Source organism: Stegostoma tigrinum, chromosome 27 (genome assembly GCF_030684315.1).
Source record: "Stegostoma tigrinum isolate sSteTig4 chromosome 27, sSteTig4.hap1, whole genome shotgun sequence".
Classification (NCBI taxonomy): Eukaryota; Metazoa; Chordata; class Chondrichthyes; order Orectolobiformes; family Stegostomatidae; genus Stegostoma; species Stegostoma tigrinum.
The window spans coordinates 47,206,225-47,228,570 of record NC_081380.1 but is presented as its reverse complement, the minus strand read 5'-3'; the positions used below and the strand labels follow the sequence as shown (position 1 = coordinate 47,228,570).

The 22,346-nt window shown below is 45.6% G+C and overlaps 1 protein-coding gene across 1 annotated transcript in view; it reads right to left on the bottom strand.

Annotated features, from left to right (window-relative positions):
- The window catches only part of pigs (phosphatidylinositol glycan anchor biosynthesis, class S), a 62,468-nt gene extending 44,795 nt beyond the window's left edge, over positions 1-17,673 (bottom strand). The window contains exons 1-5 of the mRNA XM_059655454.1: positions 17,567-17,673; positions 8,237-8,376; positions 5,068-5,182; positions 4,360-4,449; positions 993-1,319 (exon numbers count right to left, since the gene is read on the bottom strand). Of these exons, the coding sequence (XP_059511437.1) occupies positions 993-1,319; positions 4,360-4,449; positions 5,068-5,182; positions 8,237-8,376; positions 17,567-17,606 (712 nt within the window). The 5' untranslated portion in view covers positions 17,607-17,673. The remainder of the gene's footprint in view (positions 1-992; positions 1,320-4,359; positions 4,450-5,067; positions 5,183-8,236; positions 8,377-17,566) is intronic.
- Positions 17,674-22,346: the final 4,673 nt, after the last annotated feature.

Here is a 22,346-nt window from a genome sequence, read left to right as displayed (position 1 = left end):
CAAAACAAACCAATGTGTATCATTAAAGCAAACACTGTTTGTGGTGTTGATGGTATTTATGCACTAATTAATAAAGCTGGTTGGTCTATTATTTAATACATAGAACACTGCGATTATTTAACAGACGAGGGTAGGGCAGTTCTCACAGCTAAGATGAACACATATAATGCCATGTTGCTATTTGCAGAATGTTTCTCTACATAGTCTTGAAATATATATATTAAAATATTTAAGCTGTAAGGTATGTGAATGATTACTGCCATCATCTATGAGTATTTGTTATGAGATTAGAGGTGAGGGTCCAGGGGAAATTGCGCAAAGTTCCAGTACATTTGTGAGATCTCAAGTGAGGGTGGTTCATATGCCATTTCATTGTGGGATGATTCAGAAGAAAGGCTACAATTGTTTCCTGCTTCCTGAGCATAGAAGGAGAATATCAGCCTGGATACTTGCCCCGTACCCAGTTTGCCAGTATATGTGACTGTTAAGCAAGGGCAGATTGGATTTGCTGTGATACACCCCAGTCTAAGTCCTTGTTAAGATATTGGGGGAGTTTTAACCCAACCCACCAGTTACCAAGCTATCAGGAGAAGGTGCAACACTACTTTACAAAATATCCTAAAAGTATTGGGCAGGATCTATACTCAGCATTCAATTCCACAGTTAGCTCAACTTACGTCAGGTTAAAATGCTTCTGAGATAGTAGGAACTGCAGTTGCTGGAGAATCTGAGATAACAAGGAGTAGGCCCGAAACGTCAGCTTTCCTGCTCCTCTAATGCCGCTTGGCCTGCTGTGTTCATCCAGCTCTACACGTTGTTATCTAAAATTTCTCTTGTTCTGTCTAAGCTCAGACATACTGATTAAGTTTTCAGACAAGATATCAGGGCATAGTTGCAAACAATAAAGCTATCTCCCGGTGACAGTCCACACCTTCAGGAGATAGAGGAACAAAAGTGCAGCACCAAACAATAAAAAAAGCAGAAATTCTTACCAAGACTAGATTTAAAAGCTGTCATGCTGTCTGTGAAGGTGTCAGTGCCAAACGTTCCTGAGGGAGAGCGACTCGACAGTGCTGCAACCACCATGTCATCAGTGAAGGACATTGTTTGCAGGATCTCTTCCACATTGTCATCAATGTCCTGAAGCACCTCTGCCACAGTATGCGATCTAGTCACAGGTGAGCGCAGGAAGGCAGCTCTGTGTTTCCCAATGTAAACACTGGCTTCGGGCGGAAAAAGCTGGGAATCGGCAGGCACAACGTATATCACCACAGATCCTACCAAACTCTCATAAACTCGGGAAAGCGTGACAACTGTCACTGAAAATTGAAGAGAGAAGGAGTTAGACTGGAAAGCAAATCTCGAATTTTGAAATGAGTGACACAGTTGGAAAAAGGCTTTTCAAAACAGAGCTCTATGGATGAAGAGCATGGCAGTCTCAACACCTGATCTGCTTTTCCACATAAGAACATTGCGGGTTGGACAGGAGAAATAATAACAGAAATAGCATTAGCCATCTGAAATAAGGAGAGTGAGAAAATAGGGATAGAAAAAACAATGAATACATCTTGAGAAGAAATCAAGAGAGGGAGAGGAAGAGAAAAAAGTCAAATCAGGATGCCACTCCCATAATTAATCACTATCCAGTTAAAGTTCTGGCAAGATTTTTAAGTGTCATCTTGAGGTGTTGCTCCTACAGTTACATTGCCTGTTTTTAATTCTAAAGTGAGCAACCCAGCATGATTAAGGGATCATCAAGCTCAAGACTGTCCTTCATAGAAATGCAACTCCTTGCAGAAAGAGGAGCTGGGATGGATGACAAAACAAAAAGAACATAGAGCCATTCCACAACTATTTCAAAACTAAACTAAACATTTGTGAGCAATCAGCTGGGCTGACCAGGGTGTCAAGATGAAGTAGCTGATTAGTGCTTAGCAGAAGCTAGAGTGCAGGTGGACCACTTGTATTTCCCAGGCTGCAGACAACTCTTCTCTAAGTGTGCACCTCGGAATAAGTGGTTAAATTATACTGGCCTGGACTAATAATTAAAAAACCTGAGTTCAAATTACACCACAACAGTTTGAGATTAACAGCTTAAGGTTTCAGCTAAGTCCCAAACCGAACCTTGATCCAGTTGTTTCTCTTTTCAGATGCCTAAGGTTATCCTCCCCACTATTTACCATCCACCAATTTTTGCATTATCCATGACCTCACTAACCAACCCTTCTACATTCATGACTAGATAATTTATACATACCACAAACATTGACAGCCCTGTCTCTGAACACTTTGGAACGCTAATGGACACAGGCTTCCAGTCACAAATACACCCCTCAACCACCACCTTCTGCTACCTGCCACTCAGTCAATTCTGGATCTAACTAATCCACTTTCCTAGGTCTGGAAGTTTGTAGAGATCACAGTGATATACAGGGATAAGCCCAGGAAGAGATTTTAACATCAACAACTCAAATTTATTTAGCTCCAAGGCACTTCATAGGATGGGAAATCTAAATTTGCAGCATGTGGTAGTTAGAAGACATAGTATGTCCAGATGCACAAGGGTGGTGAGTAAGCAGGAGGCGATAAGTTATAGGATACTAGAAAAGTTTTTGTTTACATTTATGTAGAATTGGGTATACGTTAGCCAAGCAAACACTGGCACTGCACAATATCTATTCGTAAAAACACAAAACGAAGGCTTGGCATCAGGTGGACTGGAACAAAGGTGGAGATGGAAAGTGGAGGTGGAGGTGGAGGTGGAAGTAACATCCTTTCAATGAGACATTTTATTTTGATCTCATGCAATATTCTACAACAAATTACATTTTTAGCGTACTTAAATTAAAATAAATCCCAAGGGGCTTACAAGAGCAATATATAAATTAAACATGTGTAACAAGCCAAAGCAGAAGAAATCAAGTCCAGATTATCAAAGGTTTAAAGGATCATCTCAAAAAGAGAACATTGATAAGGAGGGAATTCCAGTGCTTAAAGTCATGGCAGTTGAAAGCACGGCTGCTAATGACATAGTTATTAAAATCAGGGATATTCAAGAGGCAGAATTATAAAAGCAGAGAGGGCTTAAAGGGTTGGAGGAGATTACAGAGATTGCCAGGGATGAGGCCATACAGGGATTTAAAATGAGGGTAAGAATTTTGAAATCGATGCAGTCAGACAAAGAGCCAGTGAAAAATCAGTGAGCAATACATTTAAATGAGCAATGATATTTAAATGAGATTCATGTATGTTGATAGCTGGTCAGGGCCTTTCTGTTCTTTCTGGAGTTCCCAAGAATGTAGCTTTGACCCTCTTCTATCCTTTTTAAATACATGATAGTTCTCAGTGATGTCACCCAAAATAGGTTCCTAATATATACTGACAACACAATCTCACTATTACTTCCCTGGTCCCCTCAACTAGCCAATAAGAGATGAGCAGGAATTTCTTCCAAATAAATATTAGCAAGACTGATACTATTGGTTTTCATAAGAAGAAACCAGGGAATAACTGTTGCATTACACAGGCAGATGGAGGTCTTCAATTCTGTAATAGATTTCCCAGATCAGTGCTGTGAAGCAAGTTTGGGCAAGTTACAGCAGAATGACAAATATCAATATGGACCCTGAAAGAGAATACTCACAATGCTTTTAAGGTTTATAATCGGCCTCACAATAGTGGACCATTCTGGTCACAAGTTGCTAAAGTCTCTGTTTAATCAATGTAAATCACTGCATCAGCTCAGTGGAGAAGGGCTTATTGCCAGAGGTATCAGTCATCTCCCTACATCATTCCCAAAGATCTCCGAACAATTGACTGCAGTGGCCAATCACAGTGGTAACTCGGACATTTAGTCTTCAATTCATCCTCTCTGTATCTATGAAAACAAAGGATTCATTTGGATTTCAGACAAGTGCACCAGACAGAGACAGAAATAAAGTAGGGCAATACAGGTGGCACAGTGGTGAGCAATGCTGCCTCACAGCACCAGGGACCCGGGTTCGATTCCAGCCTCGGGCGACTTTCTGTGTGAAGTTTGCACATTCTCCCTGTGACTGTGTAGGTTTCCTCTGGGCGCTCCGGTTTCCTCCCACAGTCCAAACATGTGTAGGGTAAGTGGAAGGACATGCTAAATTGCCCATAGTGTTCAGAGAGGTGTAGATTGGGTGGTTTGTGTGTGTGTGGGGGGTGGGGTGAAGAGGAGAGAGAGAGAGAGAGAGAGGAGGAATGGGTCTAGGTGGCATGCTCTGAGGTTTGGTGTGGACTTGTTGGGCCGAAGGGTCTGTTTCTACACTGTAGGGATTCTACATCTAGTCTATAAAATCAATATAGAAAACATATACAGCAGCAAACTTATACCTTCCACATTTTCACCCATTATAGCATCTTGTTCTACGCCAGTGGCAGCCCTGTATGTCTTCTCATATCTATACTTGAAGCCTGTTTTACCTGAGGGAGAGAAAGTACAGGGTTTTAAATTTTACAAAGCAACAAGATGTGAAACAGAATTAGTACAAGAAATTAACCTGACTATACAGCGATTTAGCAACACAATTGCCAATGATATTGTTCAGGTTCAATTTGTGTGTTGAGTGTAGCAAACCATAGGGAGCACTATACTTACTCTATACTAACATGTGGAAGAACAGTACAAAGGGATTTTTAACATCGACAGTATAAAATAGATTCTCTTCATATTTAGTTTGTTCATGCTTTCTCCCTGATAATCCTCAGAGTTTCAGTAGAGATCACACAGCTGAATCTGTGGCTATCATCACTTGAAGAGCACGCATATGCACATCCCAACCAGGAGTCACTGGGTGGTGATATGGGGCAAAACCCTTGACAAGAGCTAAGATCAACTATTGTGCTCTGTTATCTTATGGTGATCAATTAATCTCAGCACAAACCGTGAAATCAAAGCTGGTATCTTCTTGGTTTGCACAGCACGATAATACAAAGAGGATGACAGATTAGTGTGGGGTCAAACATTTCTTTACCTGTTCAAACATCAACACTATTGCAATCAGCATATAAGCGAGGAGGCACCATTTTCAGTTTACTCACCATCCAGCTGATTTATCTTCTGACTAAACTGAGTCTGTGGCAGTAGCCTTTTCTGTTGTTCCGCCGTCAACGTGCCTCTTGCGAAGACCACCTCCACTGGCACACTAATGTCAAGCTGCAAAAGAAGCACAAGGTTCCATGACTCATATTAATTAAACAAGTTCAAAGGACATGGACCATTTAACTTGTCAGCCTGTAGGAAAGAGTACAATCCTCCTCTTGTCTCGCCTCTTCTGTAAGGTAGGTAAGCACAACAATCAATATTTGCATAGGAAAATCCCACAAATTGAAATCACACCAACTCTGTCCAGGATGTTGGGGAGAATTCTTCCTGATCTTATGTGAATATTGCTAAGGGGTGTTCTATATCCACTTGAGCCAATTGTGGAGCCTTGGTTTAGTATCTGATCTGAAATGTAACCTCTTCAGATGGTGCTCCTTCAGTGCTAGAATGCCTTACCAGAGAGAAGGGACTTGCCTACCACTGCACCTAGGTTGACACCAGACAGAAGAAAGTTTAGTTTTCTATCACGTTACCCAGTGGCACAGTCAGGAACACTTACTGCCAACATAAAGCCATGCATACATCGTACTGTTGCATCCTGACTTGTACTCAAAAAATATCAGGTTTGACCCTAAAAGTGTATTGAAAAAGCTGTAAACTGAGGTTTCCTGAAATTGCAAAATAAAATGTATAACAACATTTGTTTTGGAATATAAACTGATAAATTGGAAGTCTGCTCACTGTTGTGTTGCAGAAAATTTACTGGGTCTGGAAGGCAGGCTGATGGAGAAAGTGAAGTCACATGGGGTCCAAGGTGTGCTAGCTAATGGATAAAAAACTGGCTAGGAAACAGGAAACAGAGAGTTGTAGTGGAAGGGAGTTTCTCAAATTGGAGAATTGTGACCAGTGGTGTTCCACAGGGATCTGTGATGGGACCACTGTTGTTTGTGATATATGTAAATGATTTGGAGGAAGGTGTACGTGGTCTGATCAGCAAGTTTGCAGATGATACTAATATTGGTGGAGTAGCAGATAGTGAAGGGGACTGTCAGAGATTACAGCAGAATATAGATAGACTGGAGAGTTGGGCAGATAAATGGCAGATGGAGTTCAATCCGGGCAAATGCGAAGTTATGCATTTTGGAAGATCTAATTCAAGGGTGAGCTATACAGTAAATGGAAAAGTCTTAGGGAAAATTGATGAACAGAGAGATCTGGGTGTTCAGGTCCATTATTCCCGGAAGGTGACAACGCAGGTCAATAGGGTGGTCAAGAAGGCATATGGCATGCTTTCCTTCATTGGACAGGGTATTGAGTACAAGAGTTGGCAGGTCATGTTGCAGTTGTATAGGACTTTGGTTTGGCCACATTTGGAGTACTGTGCGCAGTTCTGGTCGCCACATTACCAAAAGGATGTGGATGCTTTGGAGAGGGTGCAGAGGAGGTTCACCAGGATGTTGCCTGGTATGGAGGGTGCTAGCTATGAAGAGAGGTTGAGTAGATTAGGATTATTTTCATTAGGAAGACAGAGATTGAGGGGGGACCTGATTGACATCTACAAAATCATGAGGGGTATAGACAGGGTGGATAGCAAAAAGCTTTTTCCCCCGCAGAGTGGGGGGACTCAATTACTAGGGGTCATGAGTTCAAAGTGAGAGGAGGAAAGTTTAAGGGAGATGTACGTGGAAAGTTCTTTACACAGAGCGTGGTGGGTGTCTGGAACGCGTTGCCAGCAGAGGTGGTAGACGCAGACACATTAGCGTCTTTTAAGATATATTTGGACAGGTACATGGACGGGCAGGGTGCAAATGGACACAGACCCTTAGAAAATAGATGACAGGTTAGACAGAGGATCGTGATCGGCGCAGGCTTGGAGGGCCAAAGGGCCTGTTTCTGTGCTGTAATTTTCTTTGTTCTTTGTTTTTATTTTACAACTCAACGGTCAAAAGTAGAACTGTGTGGTCTCTATTTATTCGGCACACAGTCATGTTACTTTTTGAGAAGCTGGATTCGACACTTTACAGAAACAAGATAGCACCAGGTGCCTTTGGTTTGAAATTAGTCAGCAACAGACCTGAGAAAGAAATTGGCTGCAACCTCCAGAAAGTTTGTAAGCATGTAAAGGTCTCTCTTTGGATCTTTCTCTGCTTTAGTTTGATGATGATGATACATCCTGTAGACAAATCATGTGCCAACAATAGCTGAGAAAACTCATAAGGGGAAGGATGGGGTCTTGAGTATCAAAATAGAGTTGGAGCACAAAGAATTATTCTTGCAGCAGCCAACACCAAGGCAAAAACGTAGAAGAAAAGTAAAACACTCATTTTCCACAGCCCTTTCTGACAGGCCTCCTTCTGTTTGCACTCGATGAATCAAGGTTGCAAAAGTCAAGACAACCTGCCTTCCATTCACAATCCAGAAACCAACTGGAAAAGCTATTACAAGGCAAGTGGAATGTCTGCAAATAAACATCTTCACCAGCAATTTCCAGTATAGCACAGGGACCATGTCCAGTGCCCCAAGCACAGTCCAGGCACATGCCAATAACCAGAGAAAGGTACAAACATCTTTCTTAGCACAGGATATGACAAAGCTTTACAGTCAACCAAATATGAAATGTATCTACCAAGACCAGCTTCAGAAATCACAGGCCCCAGTGCTGCTCCTAAACGGTAGTCATCCCCTACCCCACAAAAAAAAACCTGAATACAGGAATCCACTTCTGATACATCCCCCAGGGTACCTCTCTCAGGGTGTAGTAGCTAATTTGCAACACAACTGCTAATGATATTGTTCAGGTTCAATTTGTGTGTTGAGTGTAGCTTGCACAGACAGCAAAATAGTAATGACAATATATCGGTTTTTAAAGAGATGTCAATTAAGAGATAAATATTGGCCATGGCAAATGTAAGCAAATCATCTTCAAAATATATTAATGCACAAGAATCTTTTAAAGCATAGACATTGCCTCATCTGATAAACAGCACTCCCTCAGCCTGCAGCAGGTTTCTACAATGTGACTTGAACCCAGAATATTTTGATTCAGAGGCAAAGGTGTTACCCACTGAATCATGGCTGACAATCGATACTGCCCTGACAGGAAACTACACATTCACATCTTACAACATGACAAAGTCCAACGTACTGCCATTGAAACATTCTTACCAAGAGAATATCTAGTTCGCTGATCTGTTTGTAAGGCAGAGAGGCACGATGCGTCTCTGTTGTCTTCCACCAAAGAGGCAGGCCAACCAACACCACAATCACGGTGATGCAGCTGGCTGAGCACTTTCCTCGGGACCTTTCTGGGGAAACAAAACAGTTGGAGAGTTGTTAATCTCAGCACTAGAGTCATAAAACATTAACTACAAAATACCATTATTTTCCAGAGGCAGTCTTAACAAAAATAAAAGAAAATCTGTAAACTGTTGAAAATTTCTCAACTCTCCTTCAATGCTAAGATTGAGATAATTACTTAGGATGAAATCCTTTATGTTTACTCCACCTCTGAGGATATATATGAGGCCTCATCTCCACACATGTCCTTGATAATGGGAAATAATATCAGTCTTGCCCACGTTCCATACTAGCATTTGAAAATTAACCCATAACCTACTGTTGTTGCAGCAGAGGTTCACTGCATTAACTTCTGCAGTAACTGGGTGGTGTTATAAGAAGTTCAGAAGATTAATTCTACACTCCAGATTTTAGCAGAATAAGATGATCTGACTGAAATGAACAAAATGCAGAGGGGCTGAACAGGATGGATAGTGAAAGATTACATCCATTGGCTGTGAAGTCTAGTACTAGACGGCACAGTCTCACAATGAGGGTTTGATAATTAAGACTGAGATAAGGGGGAATTTCTTCATCCAAAGGGTAGTAGATATTTGGAATTCTCTACTTCAGACAGCAGAAGCTGGATCATTAAATATATTCAAGAAACAAGTTAATAGATTTTTGAATCTTCAAGGGAATCACCAAGTTTGGGAACTGTGCAGGAATGGAGTTAAGATCAAAGGTCAGTCATAATCTTATTAAATGGCTGAATTGGTGCTACTGCTAATAAAATGTGAGGCTGGATCAACATAGCAGGCCAAGCAGCATCTCAGGAGCACAAAAGCTGACGTTTTAGGCCTAGACCCTTCATCAGAGAGGGGGATGGGGGAGGGAACTGGAATAAATAGGGAGAGAGGGGGAGGCGGCCCGAAGATGGAGAGTAAAGAAGATAGGTGGAGAGAGTATAGGTGGGGAGGTAGGGAGGGGATAGGTCAGTCCAGGGAAGACGGACAGGTCAAGGAGGTGGGATGAGGTTAGTAGGTAGATGGGGGTGCAGCTTGGGGTGGGAGGAAGGGATGGGTGAGAGGAAGAACCGGTTAGGGAGGCAGAGACAGGTTGGACTGGTTTTGGGATGCAGTGGGTGGGGGGGGAAGAGCTGGGCTGGTTGTGTGGTGCAGTGGGGGGAGGGGATGAACTGGGCTGGTTTAGGGATGCAGTTGGGGAAGGGGAGATTTTGAAACTGGTGAAGTCCACGTTGACACCATTAGGCTGCAGGGTTCCCAGGCGGAATATGAGTTGCTCTTCCTGCAACCTTCGGGTGGCATCATTGTGGCACTGCAGGAGGCCCATGACGGACATGTCATCTAAAGAATGGGAGGGGGAGTGGAAATGGTTTGCGACTGGGAGGTGCAGTAGTTTGTTGCGAACTGAGCGGAGGTGTTCTGCAAAGCAGTCTCCAAGCCTCTGCTTGGTTTCCCCAATGTAGAGGAAGCCACACCGGGTACAGTGGATGCAGTATACCACATTGGCAGATGTGCAGGTGAACCTCTGCTTAATGTGGAATGTCATCTTGGGGCCTGGGATAGGGGTGAGGGAGAAGGTGTGGGGGCAAGTGTAGCATTTCCTGCGGTTGCAGGGGAAGGTGCCGGGTGTGGTGGGGTTGGAGGGCAGTGTGGAGCGAACAAGGGAGTCACGGAGAGAGTGGTCTCTCCGGAAAGCAGACAGGGGTGGGGATGGAAAAATGTCTTGGGTGGTGGGGTTGGATTGTAAATGGCGGAAGTGTCGGAGGATGATGCATTGTATCCGGAGGTTGGTAGGGTGGTGTGAGAGTCCGGAGGTTGGTAGGGTGGTGTGTGAGGACAGACTAAGGGGGTGGCCATGGGCACCTGCATGGGCCCCAGCTATGCCTGCCTCTTTGTAGGCTACGTGGAACAGTCCCTCTTCCACACCTACACTGGCCCCAAACACCACCTCTTCCTCCGGTACATTGATGACTGTATCGGCGCCGCCTCTTGCTCCCCAGAGGAGCTCGAACAGTTCATCCTCTTGCTCCCCAGAGGAGCTCGAACAGTTCATCCACTTCACCAACACCTTCCACCCCATCCTCAAGTTCACCTGGGCCATCTCCAACACATCCCTCACCTTCCTGGACCTCTCAGTCTCCATCTCAGGCAACCAGCTTGTAACTGATGTCCATTTCAAGCCCACCGACTCCCACAGCTACCTAGAATACACCTCCTCCCACCCACCCTCCTGCAAAAATTCCATCCCCTATTCCCAATTCCTCCGCCTCCGCCGCATCTGCTCCCACAATAAGACATTCCACTCCCGCACATCCCAGATGTCCAAGTTCTTCAAGGACCGCAACTTTCCCCCCACAGTGATCGAGAACGCCCTTGACCGCGTCTCCCGCATTTCCCGCAACACATCCCTCACACCCCGCCCCCGCCACAACCGCCCAAAGAGGATACAACCTCGTTCTCACACACCACCCTACCAACCTCCGGATACAACGCATCATCCTCCGACACTTCCGCCATTTACAATCCAACCCCACCACCCAAGAAATTTTTCCATCCCCACCCCTGTCTGCTTTCCGGAGAGACCACTCTCTCCGTGACTCCCTTGTTCGCTCCACACTGCCCTCCAACCCCACCACACCCGGCACCTTCCCCTGCAACCGCAGGAAATGCTACACTTGCCCCCACACCTCCTCCCTCACCCCTATCCCAGGCCCCAAGATGACATTCCACATTAAGCAGAGGTTCACCTGCACATCTGCCAACGTGGTACACTGCATCCATTGTACCCAGTGTGGCTTCCTCTACATTGGGGAAACCAAGCAGAGGCTTGGAGACCGCTTTGCAGAACACCTCCGCTCAGTCCGCAACAAACAACTGCACCTCCCAGTCGCAAACCATTTCCACTCCCCCTCCCATTCTTTAGATGACATGTCCGTCATGGGCCTCCTGCACTGCCACAATGATGCCACCCGAAGGTTGCAGGAACAGCAACTCATATTCCGCCTGGGAACCCTGCAGCCATATGGTATCAACGTGGACTTCACCAGTTTCAAAATCTCCCCTTCCCCAACTGCATCCCTAAACCAGCCCAGTTCGTCCCCTCCCCCCACTGCACCACACAACCAGCCCAGCTCTTCCCCCCTCACCCACTGCATCCCAAAACCAGTCCAACCTGTCTCTGCCTCCCTAACCGGTTCTTCCTCTCACCCATCCCTTCCTCCCACCCCAAGCCGCACCCCCATCTACCTACTAACCTCATCCCACCTCCTTGACCTGTCCGTCTTCCCTGGACTGACCTATCCCCTCCCCACCTCCCCACCTATACTCTCTCCACCTATCTTCTTTACTCTCCATCTTCAGTCCGCCTCCCCCTCTCTCCCTATTTATTCCAGTTCCCTCCCCCATCCCCCTCTCTGATGAAGGGTCTAGGCCTAAAACGTCAGCTTTTGTGCTCCTGAGATGCTGCTTGGCCTGCTGTGTTCATCCAGCCTCACATTTTATTATCTTGGAATTCTCCAGCATCTGCAGTTCCCATTATCTTTGGTGCTACTGCTGTTCTTATTATGGGGCAGCACTGAGCAGCAAGATGAAACTTCACACATTATAATACTTAAGACTACTCTCATGAACAGCCAATCAGTAAAGGACAAGAGCTATCCTTTTGGATAAAATATGATGAAAGCCACAGAACGAATTTTGTCATACCCCATAATTAGGAGCCATATAGCTTTATCAGCTTTAATAAAAGCTGAATACCGGAAGCCTGAAATCATTTTGGACTTGAAATATTAATGGTGTATCTCTTCTCCACAGATGTTGCCAAACCTGCAAAGATTCACCAGCAATTTATTTGTTTGTGAGATATAAACTAGACGAGTGATAATGGGAGCTCCGAGTGAATGAAAACAGGCTAGCTGTGCTGAAAACAACCTATGCAATGATAGAAACAAAAATAAAAATTGCTGGAGAAACTCAGTAGGTCTGGCATCATTTGCCAGTAGAGAGGAGAATTTAGAGTTTAGTGATTCTTCATCAGAATGGTTAGTAACCAGGAAAAGTGACATTTATGCTGAAGCGAGAGTGTGTAGGAGGTTGAGGGATGACCTGACAGAGGTTTATAAAATCAAGAGGGGTACAGATAGGGTGAATGGCAGTTGCCTTCTAATTAGGGTGGGTGATTTCAAGACTTGGGGGGCATATTTTTAAGGTGAGAGGAGAAGGATTTTTAAAAAAACATGCAGGGCTATTCTTTTCACAGTGATTCACATGCAGAACAAACTTCCTGAGGAAGTGGTAGATGAGGATAAAGGTATGTTAAAAAGTAATTTAGTATATGAATAAGAAACATTTGGAGGGATATGAGCCAAGTGCAGGCAGTTTGGTTTGGGTTTATGGTGTGTACAGATTGGTTGAACTGGAGGATTTGTTTCTGTGCTGTATGACTATGACTCAATGATAGGTGGATACAGCCCAGACAGATTATTCAAAAGGGATAGGTAAACAAGGTGATTACAGACAGCAGGTCAGGGCTGAAGAAAAACTTAATAAGCGATGAGCCAAGGGTGAGAAAATGAGCCAGCAGTGCTGAATGCAACTCATACAACGAGAATGGGTGACTACTGAAAGCAACGCATGTCATTAATGGGACCAAGTCTGGGGTGGATTAAAAACATTGAAGTATAGACTCAGGCTCTAATGTTTTCAAACCTTTTGTTGAATCCTAGAGGTTATTAGGTCCCCAAGCAGAAAATGAGATATTGTTTCTCAAGCTTGCACTAAGGCTCACTGGAACACTAACAGGATGCAATAGAAATGCTGGTAAGGAAATATGGTGCTGTGTTGAAGTGACAAGCAACTGGAAACGCAGCCATTTTTGCAGATAGATCGTAGCTGCTCACTACAGCAGTCAACCAGTCTGCACTTCATCTCCGCAATTTAGAGGAGACCACATTGTGAACAGTGAAAACAGTAGATGAATGAAGTGCAGATAAATAACTGCTTCACCTGGATGGTGAGGAGGTAAACAGACATCCGATTGCATGGGAAGGTGCTACAGGAATGGAGGAGTATACTAGAGTGGCCCAGAAAGAATGGCCACTGCAAAATGGAGGAGAGGGGAATGTGTGTCTGGACATGGCATCCTGTTGAAGGGATCATAAATGGTGGCTTGCAATCCTTTAGATGTCTGCTTGGGTGGCATGCGAGCACCAGAGAGACACAACCATTATTATAGGTGGGAAGAGAAAGCAGAAGTGCGGGAAATGGGTCAAACATGAATAAGGGCCCTGCTGACCACTGCAGTGGGGAATCCTCAAGTAAGGACAAAAAAAGACATTTTTGAGACTGCCCCCACAGAAGGTAGCATCATGAGAACAGATGTGACAGACTGAGAAACTAGGAGAATGGGATCAAGTTCTGACAGGAACCAGGGTGTGAGCATGTGCAGCTGTAAAAGCCAGGGAAGGGGTGGGGGGGAGTGGTGTTGGGTGAGTTGTATTATCACTGGACTGTTAAACTAGAGACCAGGTAATGTTTCAAGGACTAGAGAGGGAAATCCACCAAGGCAGATGGTAGTATTTGAATTCAATAACAATCTGAAATTAGGAGTCTGATGATGTCCATTGTCACTTCTTGGGGAAAACCTGACTAGTTGACTAACCCCCTTAGGGAAAGGAAACTGCTACCTTTACCTGGTCTAGCCTACGTGTGATTCCAGACCCACAGCAATGTTTGACTATCAACGGCCCTCTGGGTAATATGGTTTGGCCACAGATGCTGGCCTAGTCAGCAAGCCTCCATTCCATGAATGACCTTTTAAAGAAGTCAAGGACCTGTGGGAGTCAGTGAGTTTGTAGTGGAGATTGGTGGTCACCAATGTCCAGAAATGGAAACAGATGTTGAGGAGGGATGGAGCCAGAGGTGGGCCATGTGAGAGCAGAAATTGGAAGCAAAATTGATACTTTTTCTAATTTCAAATGAGAGGGGAAAGCAGCACTAAAAACATCATTAACATACTGGAGAAAGAGATGTGGAGGGACCTAAGTAAGATTTGAACAAGGAATGTTTCATGTTATTAAAATGTGAGGCTGGATGAACACAGCAGGCCAAGCAGCATCTCAGGAGCACAAAAGCTGACGTTTCGGGCCTAGACCCTTCATCAGAGAGGGGGATGGGGAGAGGGAACTGGAATAAATAGGGAGAGAGGGGGAGGCGGACCGAAGATGGAGAGTAAAGAAGATAGGTGGAGAGAGTGTAGGTGGGGAGGTAGGGAGGGGATAGGTCAGTCCAGGGAAGACGGACAGGTCAAGGAGGTGGGATGAGGTTAGTAGGTAGATGGGGGTGCAGCTTGGGGTGGGAGGAAGGGATGGGTGAGAGGAAGAACCGGTTAGGGAGGCAGAGACAGGTTGGACTGGTTTTGGGATGCAGCGGGTGGGGGGGAAGAGCTGGGCTGGTTGTGCGGTGCAGTGGGGGGAGGGGACGAACTGGGCTGGTTTAGGGATGCCGTAGGAGAAGGGGAGATTTTGAAACTGGTGAAGTCCACATTGATACCATATGGCTGCAGGGTTCCCAGGCGGAATATGAGTTGCTCTTCCTGCAACCTTCGGGTGGCATCATTGTGGCACTGCAGGAGGCCCATGCTGGACATGTCCTCTAGAGAATGGGAGGGGAAGTGGAAATGGTTGGCGACTGGGAGGTGCAGTTGTTTGTTGCGGACTGAGCGGAGGTGTTCTGCAAAGCGGTCCCCAAGCCTCCGCTTGGTTTCCCCAATGCAGAGGAAGCCGCACCGGGTACAGTGGATGCAGTATACCACATTGGCAGATGTGCAGGTGAACCTCTGCTTAATGTGGAATGTCATCTTGGGGCCTGGGATGGGGGTGAGGGAGGAGGTGTGGGGACAAGTGTAGCATTTCCTGCGGTTGCAGGGGAAGGTGCCGGGTGTGGTGGGGTTGGAGGGCAGTGTGGAGCGAACAAGGGAGTCACGGAGAGAGTGGTCTCTCCGGAAAGCTGACAGGGGAGGGGATGGAAAAATGTCTTGGGTGGTGGGGTCGGATTGTAAATGGCGGAAGTGTCGGAGGATAATGCGTTGTATCCGGAGTTTGGTCGGGTGGTGTGTGAGAACGAGGGGGATCCTCTTGGGGCGGTTGTGGCGGGGGCGGGGTGTGAGGGATGTGTTGCGGGAAATACGGGAGACGCGGTCAAGGGCGTTCTCGATCACTGTGGGGGGAAAGTTGCGGTCCTTGAAGAACTTGGACATCTGGGATGTGCGGGAGTGGAATGTCTTGTCGTGGGAGCAGATGCGGCGGAGGCGGAGGAATTGGGAATAGGGGATGGAATTTTTGCAGGAGGGTGGGTGGGAGGAGGTGTATTCCAGGTAGCTGTGGGAGTCGGTGGGCAAGCGGAGGCTTGGGGACCGCTTTGCAGAACACCTCCGCTCAGTCCGCAAAAAACAACTGCACCTCCCAGTCGCCAACCATTTCCACTCCCCCTCCCATTCTCTAGAGGACATGTCCATCATGGGCCTCCTGCACTGCCACAATGATGCCACCCGAAGGTTGCAGGAACAGCAACTCATATTCCGCCTGGGAACCCTGCAGCCATATGGTATCAATGTGGACTTCACCAGTTTCAAAATCTCCCCTTCTCCTACGGCATCCCTAAACCAGCCCAGTTCGTCCCCTCCCCCCACTGCACCACACAACCAGCCCAGCTCTTCCCCCCCCACCCACTGCATCCCAAAACCAGTCCAACCTGTCTCTGCCTCCCTAACCGGTTCTTCCTCTCACCCATCCCTTCCTCCCACCCCAAGCCGCACCCCCAGCTACCTACTAACCTCATCCCACCTCCTTGACCTGTCCGTCTTCCCTGGACTGACCTATCCCCTCCCTACCTCCCCACCTACACTCTCTCCACCTATCTTCTTTACTCTCCATCTTCGGTCCGCCTCCCCCTCTCTCCCTATTTATTCCAGTTCCCTCTCCCCATCCCCCTCTCTGATAAAGGGTCTAGGCCTGAAACGTCAGCTTTTGTGCTCCTGAGATGCTGCTTGGCCTGCTGTGTTCATCCAGCCTCACATTTTATTATCTTGGAATTCTCCAGCATCTGCAGTTCCCATTATCTCTGATACTATGTTTCATGTTATGACAGGATCTGGGGAGGGGAGTGAGTGGAGAGCGCAGAGCGCAACAGACATGGAAGGAGGTTTTCCTGCTCTAAAAAAAATTGATCTGATGAAGGGTCTAGGCCCGAAACGTCAGCTTTTGTGCTCCTGAGATGCTGCTTGACCTGCTGTGTTCATCCAGCTTCACACTTTGTTATCTAAAAAAATTTAAACTCGATTTGAGTCCTAAAGCCCCCAAGCAGCAGAGCATGATTAGCCTAGATGACACACAGTGGCACAGCAGTTAGCACTGCTGCTTCACAGCGCCAGGGACCCGGGTTTGATTCCAGCCTCTGGCATCTGTGCAAACTCCGCGCAGACATTCTCCCCGTGTTTGCGTGGGTTTCCTCTGGTTTTCTCCCATAGTCCAAAGATGTGCAGGTTAGGTGGTTTGGTCATGCTTAATTCTGGAAGGTGTAGATTAAGGGGATGGGTCTGGGTGGGATGCTGTGAGGTTCGCTGTGGACTTGTAGGGCTGAAGGGCCTGTTTCCACACTGTAGGGATTCTATGATTCTACTCATGGGAGGATGTGAGGCAGAGGATGGACAGCTGATGGCACTGGACAAAAAGTTCACTGAAAACACTGGGCCCGATTGGGGATGTCCTCACCCGTCACTCGCTTCAGACATTGCTGCAGCTGGTCCTGAAGGGAAAGGGACATGTTAGACAGCCAATATCATACTTAGAGAGATGCCCGCACTTTAGCTTTGGCAAGGAACACAGTGTGGAAAAATCCGAAAGAACTGCGGATGCTGTAAATCAGGAACAAAAACAGAAGTTACTGGAAAAGCTCAGCAGGGCTGGTAGCATTTGTGAAGAAAAAAAGAGATTTAACGCTTCGGGTCCAGTGACCCTTCCTCAGAACTCAGGGTCCCTTCTCATGAACGGTCACCGGAAGCGAATTTTTTTTCCCTACACCGATGCTGCCAGAACTGCTGAGCTTTTCCAGCAACTTCTGTTCTTGTTCCTGTAAATAAAGTATGATTCATCAGGTAAAGCGGTGCCCAGCTCCCATTCCCCGCACCGTTTCAGACCTTCCGCCATCGCTGCTACTGCTGCTGCCGCCGTCGCCATCTTGCCTCCAGCTGCCCCTGACAACGGAAGTACGGTATGAATAACAGAATCATCCACCAATGGAACAGCATCGCGATGGGACCGCCCATCCACCAAAAGGCGGGGCTAGCGGCAGCTTCCGGAAGTCGGAGCTTTGGTGCTCAGTGTCGGTTGGGGGCAATATCCGGGCATTTGCCTTCAAATTTCCCGCGCTGCTGGGCCCGATGCGCGTGTAGAGTGGGATGGCAGAATGGCACCTCCACAGACTCGGGTGGGTGAGATAAGTTCGGTAAATGGTTCCCGTTGAGCATCACTTTTTTACGTCAAAATGTGTAGTAACGTCGCCGTAGTTTTAAAAGGCGGGTTAGGGCTAATCTCTCATTAGGGAGAGGTGTCTGGTGGTGGGTCTAACCGGAGGGTCACCACGCCTCAGGTCAAGGCAGAGCTTGAGAAGGAGAACCCTTCATGGTAACCTCTGAGAGGACAGGGATTGAGCCATGCATTGCAAATCAGCCATCAAACCAACTTAGCTAGTTGACTCTCTGAAAAACATCAGTGTAGTTGTAGGTCAGCACTTAAATGTGCTAACAGGGGATGGTATAATACTGAAGCTAATTGTGGGGAGTGAAGGCAGGCAGGTGTGGGAGCGTTTCGGTGATAATGATCCCAGTGCAGTTTGATCTTAGGTCTCTTGAAGAAAAGCAGAATGATGGTCTGCAAAAAAAAATGGACTGGGGAGAAGCCAAAATAGACTGGGAACACCTCAGTGGGCAGTAGGTCAGTGGTTTTGCCTCAGCACCAGGCACCTGGGTCTGATTACAGATCGAATGATTGTCTGTGTGGAGTTTGTACATTAGTCATAGTCATTCAGCATGGAATAAGACCCTTTGGCCCAACCAGTCTGTGCTGAGTGTAATCCCAAACAAAACTAATTTCATCTGCCTGCTCCTAACCTTTTCTATTCATGTCTTTTAAGTGTTGTAATTGTGCCTACATCCACTTTGTGCAAAGAAAATTTCACTTATGTGGCTTGATTTTATTTCACTTCAAAAGAAATGAGAAAAACTAAACTGTATGCCCTATTCTTTCTATATATAACTTACTTGAAATTAATGTTCTTTCAGACAACTGTTAACAGCAAAAACTGACCTTTTTTTTCATTGATCAACTTGAGATCCACAGCTGAAAATTAGTAATCTGACTTGAAAGTGCATCCCTTTATTCTCTGTTAGGGATATAATGCTGGCTTTCCCTGTGTAGTGATTCACCAGTCAACCTGTCTGGATCAACCATGACACCAACCACGCTTTGAGATGAGGACGTTTGCTGTTTGTCAAGATCAACGGGGTCACCTTGTCTAATGGACCTGTGGGAAGATGTGTGGCTCACACTGTCTGAGTTTGGAGACTGGCTTAGTTTTCCATATGACTGTTTTAAGGCTCCTAGAGCCCAGCCAGTGCAAAAAAAAGCTAGCCTAATTTCAGTGAGTGGTTTGTGTTACTCTAAGTTTCCATCATGGTATAGAACTCAGATCTGTACAGCACAGGAACAGGACCTTTGCCTACAATATTGTGCTAAACGTCCAGTCAAATTAAACTGGCCTCTTCTGCCTGCCCTTGTTCCACCTCCCTCCATTCCTTGCATATATCGTGTACTTATCCAAAAGTCCCATAAATCACCTGATCATATCTGCCTTCACCACCACCCCCAATGGTGCATCTCAGACTGCTACAACTCTCTCCTTTTTTTAAAAGGAACTTGCCCCCTCATGTCTCCTTTGAACTTTCTCCCTCTCACCTTAATACATGCCCCCTAGTATTAGACATTAGACTCTGACTGTCAACCCTATATATGCATCTCCTAATTTTATAAGCTTGTATCAAGTCTGCCTTCAGCCTCTGCTGCTCAAGAGAAAACAATGAGTTTTTCTAGCCTGTCCTTCTATTTCATACCCCTAATCCAGGCAGCATTCTGGTAAACCTCTTCTGCACTCTCTCCAAAGCGTTCACATCCTTTCTGTAATGTGATGATCAGAATTGAATGCAGTACTCTAAGTATGGCCTAACCAAAATCTTATAAAGCTGCAACATGGCATCCTGACTCTTACGCTCAGTGCCCTGACAAGTAAAGGCAAGTATGCCAAATGTCATCTTAACCACCCTATCTACTTCTGTGGCCACTTTCAGAGAGATATGGACTTGAACCCCAAGATCCTTCTGTACGTCAATGCTGTTCAGAGTCCTGCCATTAACTGTATACTTTTCCTTACTCCTCTGCCATTTTTCTGCCTGTATCTACAACTGATCTATATCCTGCTGTATGCTTTATATACAGAATTGCAACAGTGTGGTAACAGGCCCTTCAGGCCAACAAGTCCACACTGATCTTTGGAGCATCCCACCCAGACCCATCCCTCATAACCTACCTAAGCTACACATCCCTGAACACTACGGGCAATTTAGCATAGCCATTTAGGTGTAACCTGCACATCTTTAGACCGTGCCTTTGACAGTCTTCCACGCTGTCGTCAACTCCACCGATCTTTGAATCATCTGCAAACTTACTAGCCCACCCGTCCATCCACACTTTCATTCCAAGTCATTTATATATTTATCACAAACAGCAGAGGTCCTAGTAAGGATCCCTGCGAAACACCACTGGTCATGCACCTCCCACCTGAGAAACAACCTTCCACCACTACCCCATGTGTTCTACGGGCAAGTTGATTCTGAATCCACACTGCGAAGACACGCTTGATCCCATGTGTCTTATTCTTCTGGATGACCCTACCATATAGCTTACCAACTACTGATGTGGCAGGTTTAAAAGTGAACAAATCTCTAGGCTGCTGGGGGACACAAGGGAGAAAGTTACAGAATAAAAACCAAAAGAACTGTGGATGCTGTAAATCAGGAACAAAAACAGAAGTTGCTGGAAAAACTCAGCAAGTCTGGCAGCATCTGTGAAGCAAAAATCATTTAACGTTTATGGTCTGGTAACACTTCCTCAGAAGTTATGTTTTTGTTCAGGAAATTACGGAAACTCTGACCCAATTTTTAATTCTTCTCTGGCCGTATGGGTGGTGCCAAGGACATGGTGAACATGTAATAGGGTTCCAGTTTTCAAGAATAATAGCCGAAATAAACCTACAGGGATTTACAGAACAGTGAGTCTCACATCAGTGGCAGGGAAGTTATTGGAGAAAGTTCTGAAGGAGAGAATAAATCTCCACTTGAAGCGGGAGGCTTGATTAGGGATAGACAGTAAGGCTTTTTTGGAGGAAGGTCATGCCTAACAAATTTTATATACTTTTTTGAGGTGATCAGATGCCTAGATGAGAGTACTGCAGTTTGTATGGTTTTCAAAATAGCCTTTGACAAGGTCCTACATTGGACACTGATAAAGATTGTAAAAATACACAGCATCCAGGTTAAGTCCACATGTTGGATGCTAAGTGGCAGCAGACAGAATGGGGGTAGAAAGGTGTTTGTGTGACTGGAGGTTGATGTCTACTGTATAGTGCTGGGTCCATTTATTTTATGTGATCTTTAAATAATGTTGATGAATGTGGGGTAGATGGTTGATATATTTGTAGATGGCACAGACAATGGCTGGATGGTTAATAGCAAGGGAAGGAGGTCTTGGGTTATGGGAAGATAGACAGATTGGTCAGATGGCATTTAACCTTAAAAAAAAGAGGTGGTGCACTTTTGGCTGAATTAACAAGACGAGGGAGGATTCAATGAATGGCATGAGACGAAGAAGATCAAAGGAATCACTGGGAGCTGTACAGGACTCAAATTAAGCCACAACTGGAGTAGTGTGCGCAGTTCTGTCCGCCTCACTATAGGATGTGATTGCTCTGTAGTTGGTACAGAGGAGATTTGCCAGGATGTTGCCTACGTTGGAGCATTTTAGCAAGGAAGATTGGGTAGGCTTGGGTTTTCTTTCGAGCAGAGAAGGCTGAGGCAGATCTGATTGAAGTGTATAAGCTAATGATATGGATGGACAATGTGGAAAGGAAGCGATCAAATCACGTGGAACTCAGCACCTTACACTTGCCTTTATAAAGTTAGGGTCTATATTATCTCCTTAATATACTTTGAGGGAGTTGGTCTGGTTATTAACAGACCATTATAACTTTAACAAATTAGAGGTTAAGTTCTGGAAATTTAGCATTGATAGGAATGGGATGAAGCAGTGAACAATTCAGTGGTCACCATTTTGTTAGGGCTTCTGACTATCTTATATTTTGATTACAAATTCTTACTCTTTTTCCCCTCTATTCAGTGGACGTGGATATTGCCCATCATTAATTGCCGTGGAAGATGTTTGTGAGCTGTCTTCTGAAACTGTTGCAGTCCATTGCTATAGGCTGATCCTCAAAGCTCTTAGGAAGGGACTTCCAGGATTTTGACCCAGGGCTGCTGAAGGAACAGTAATATATTTGCAAGATGTCAAGTAGGTTGGAAGGAAACTTAGTTGATGGTGTTCCTACATGTCTACTCCTTTGTCCTCCTTGCTTGAGAGGGTAATAGGTTTGGAAGTTGCTGTCAAAACACTGATGAAAAGAGTGAATATTTTGAATAAGTGAATATGGTGTCCACCAAGTTAGCAAGTGCCTTTGTCCTAGATGTAGTTGAGCTTCTTCTGTGTTGGAGCAACACAAGGACACTAAGGAGTGTGGCAGGGTCATTGCATAACACCAAGGTCAAAAGAGTGAATCATAGTTAGATTGGTTTTGAGACTTTGCTGAGGCAG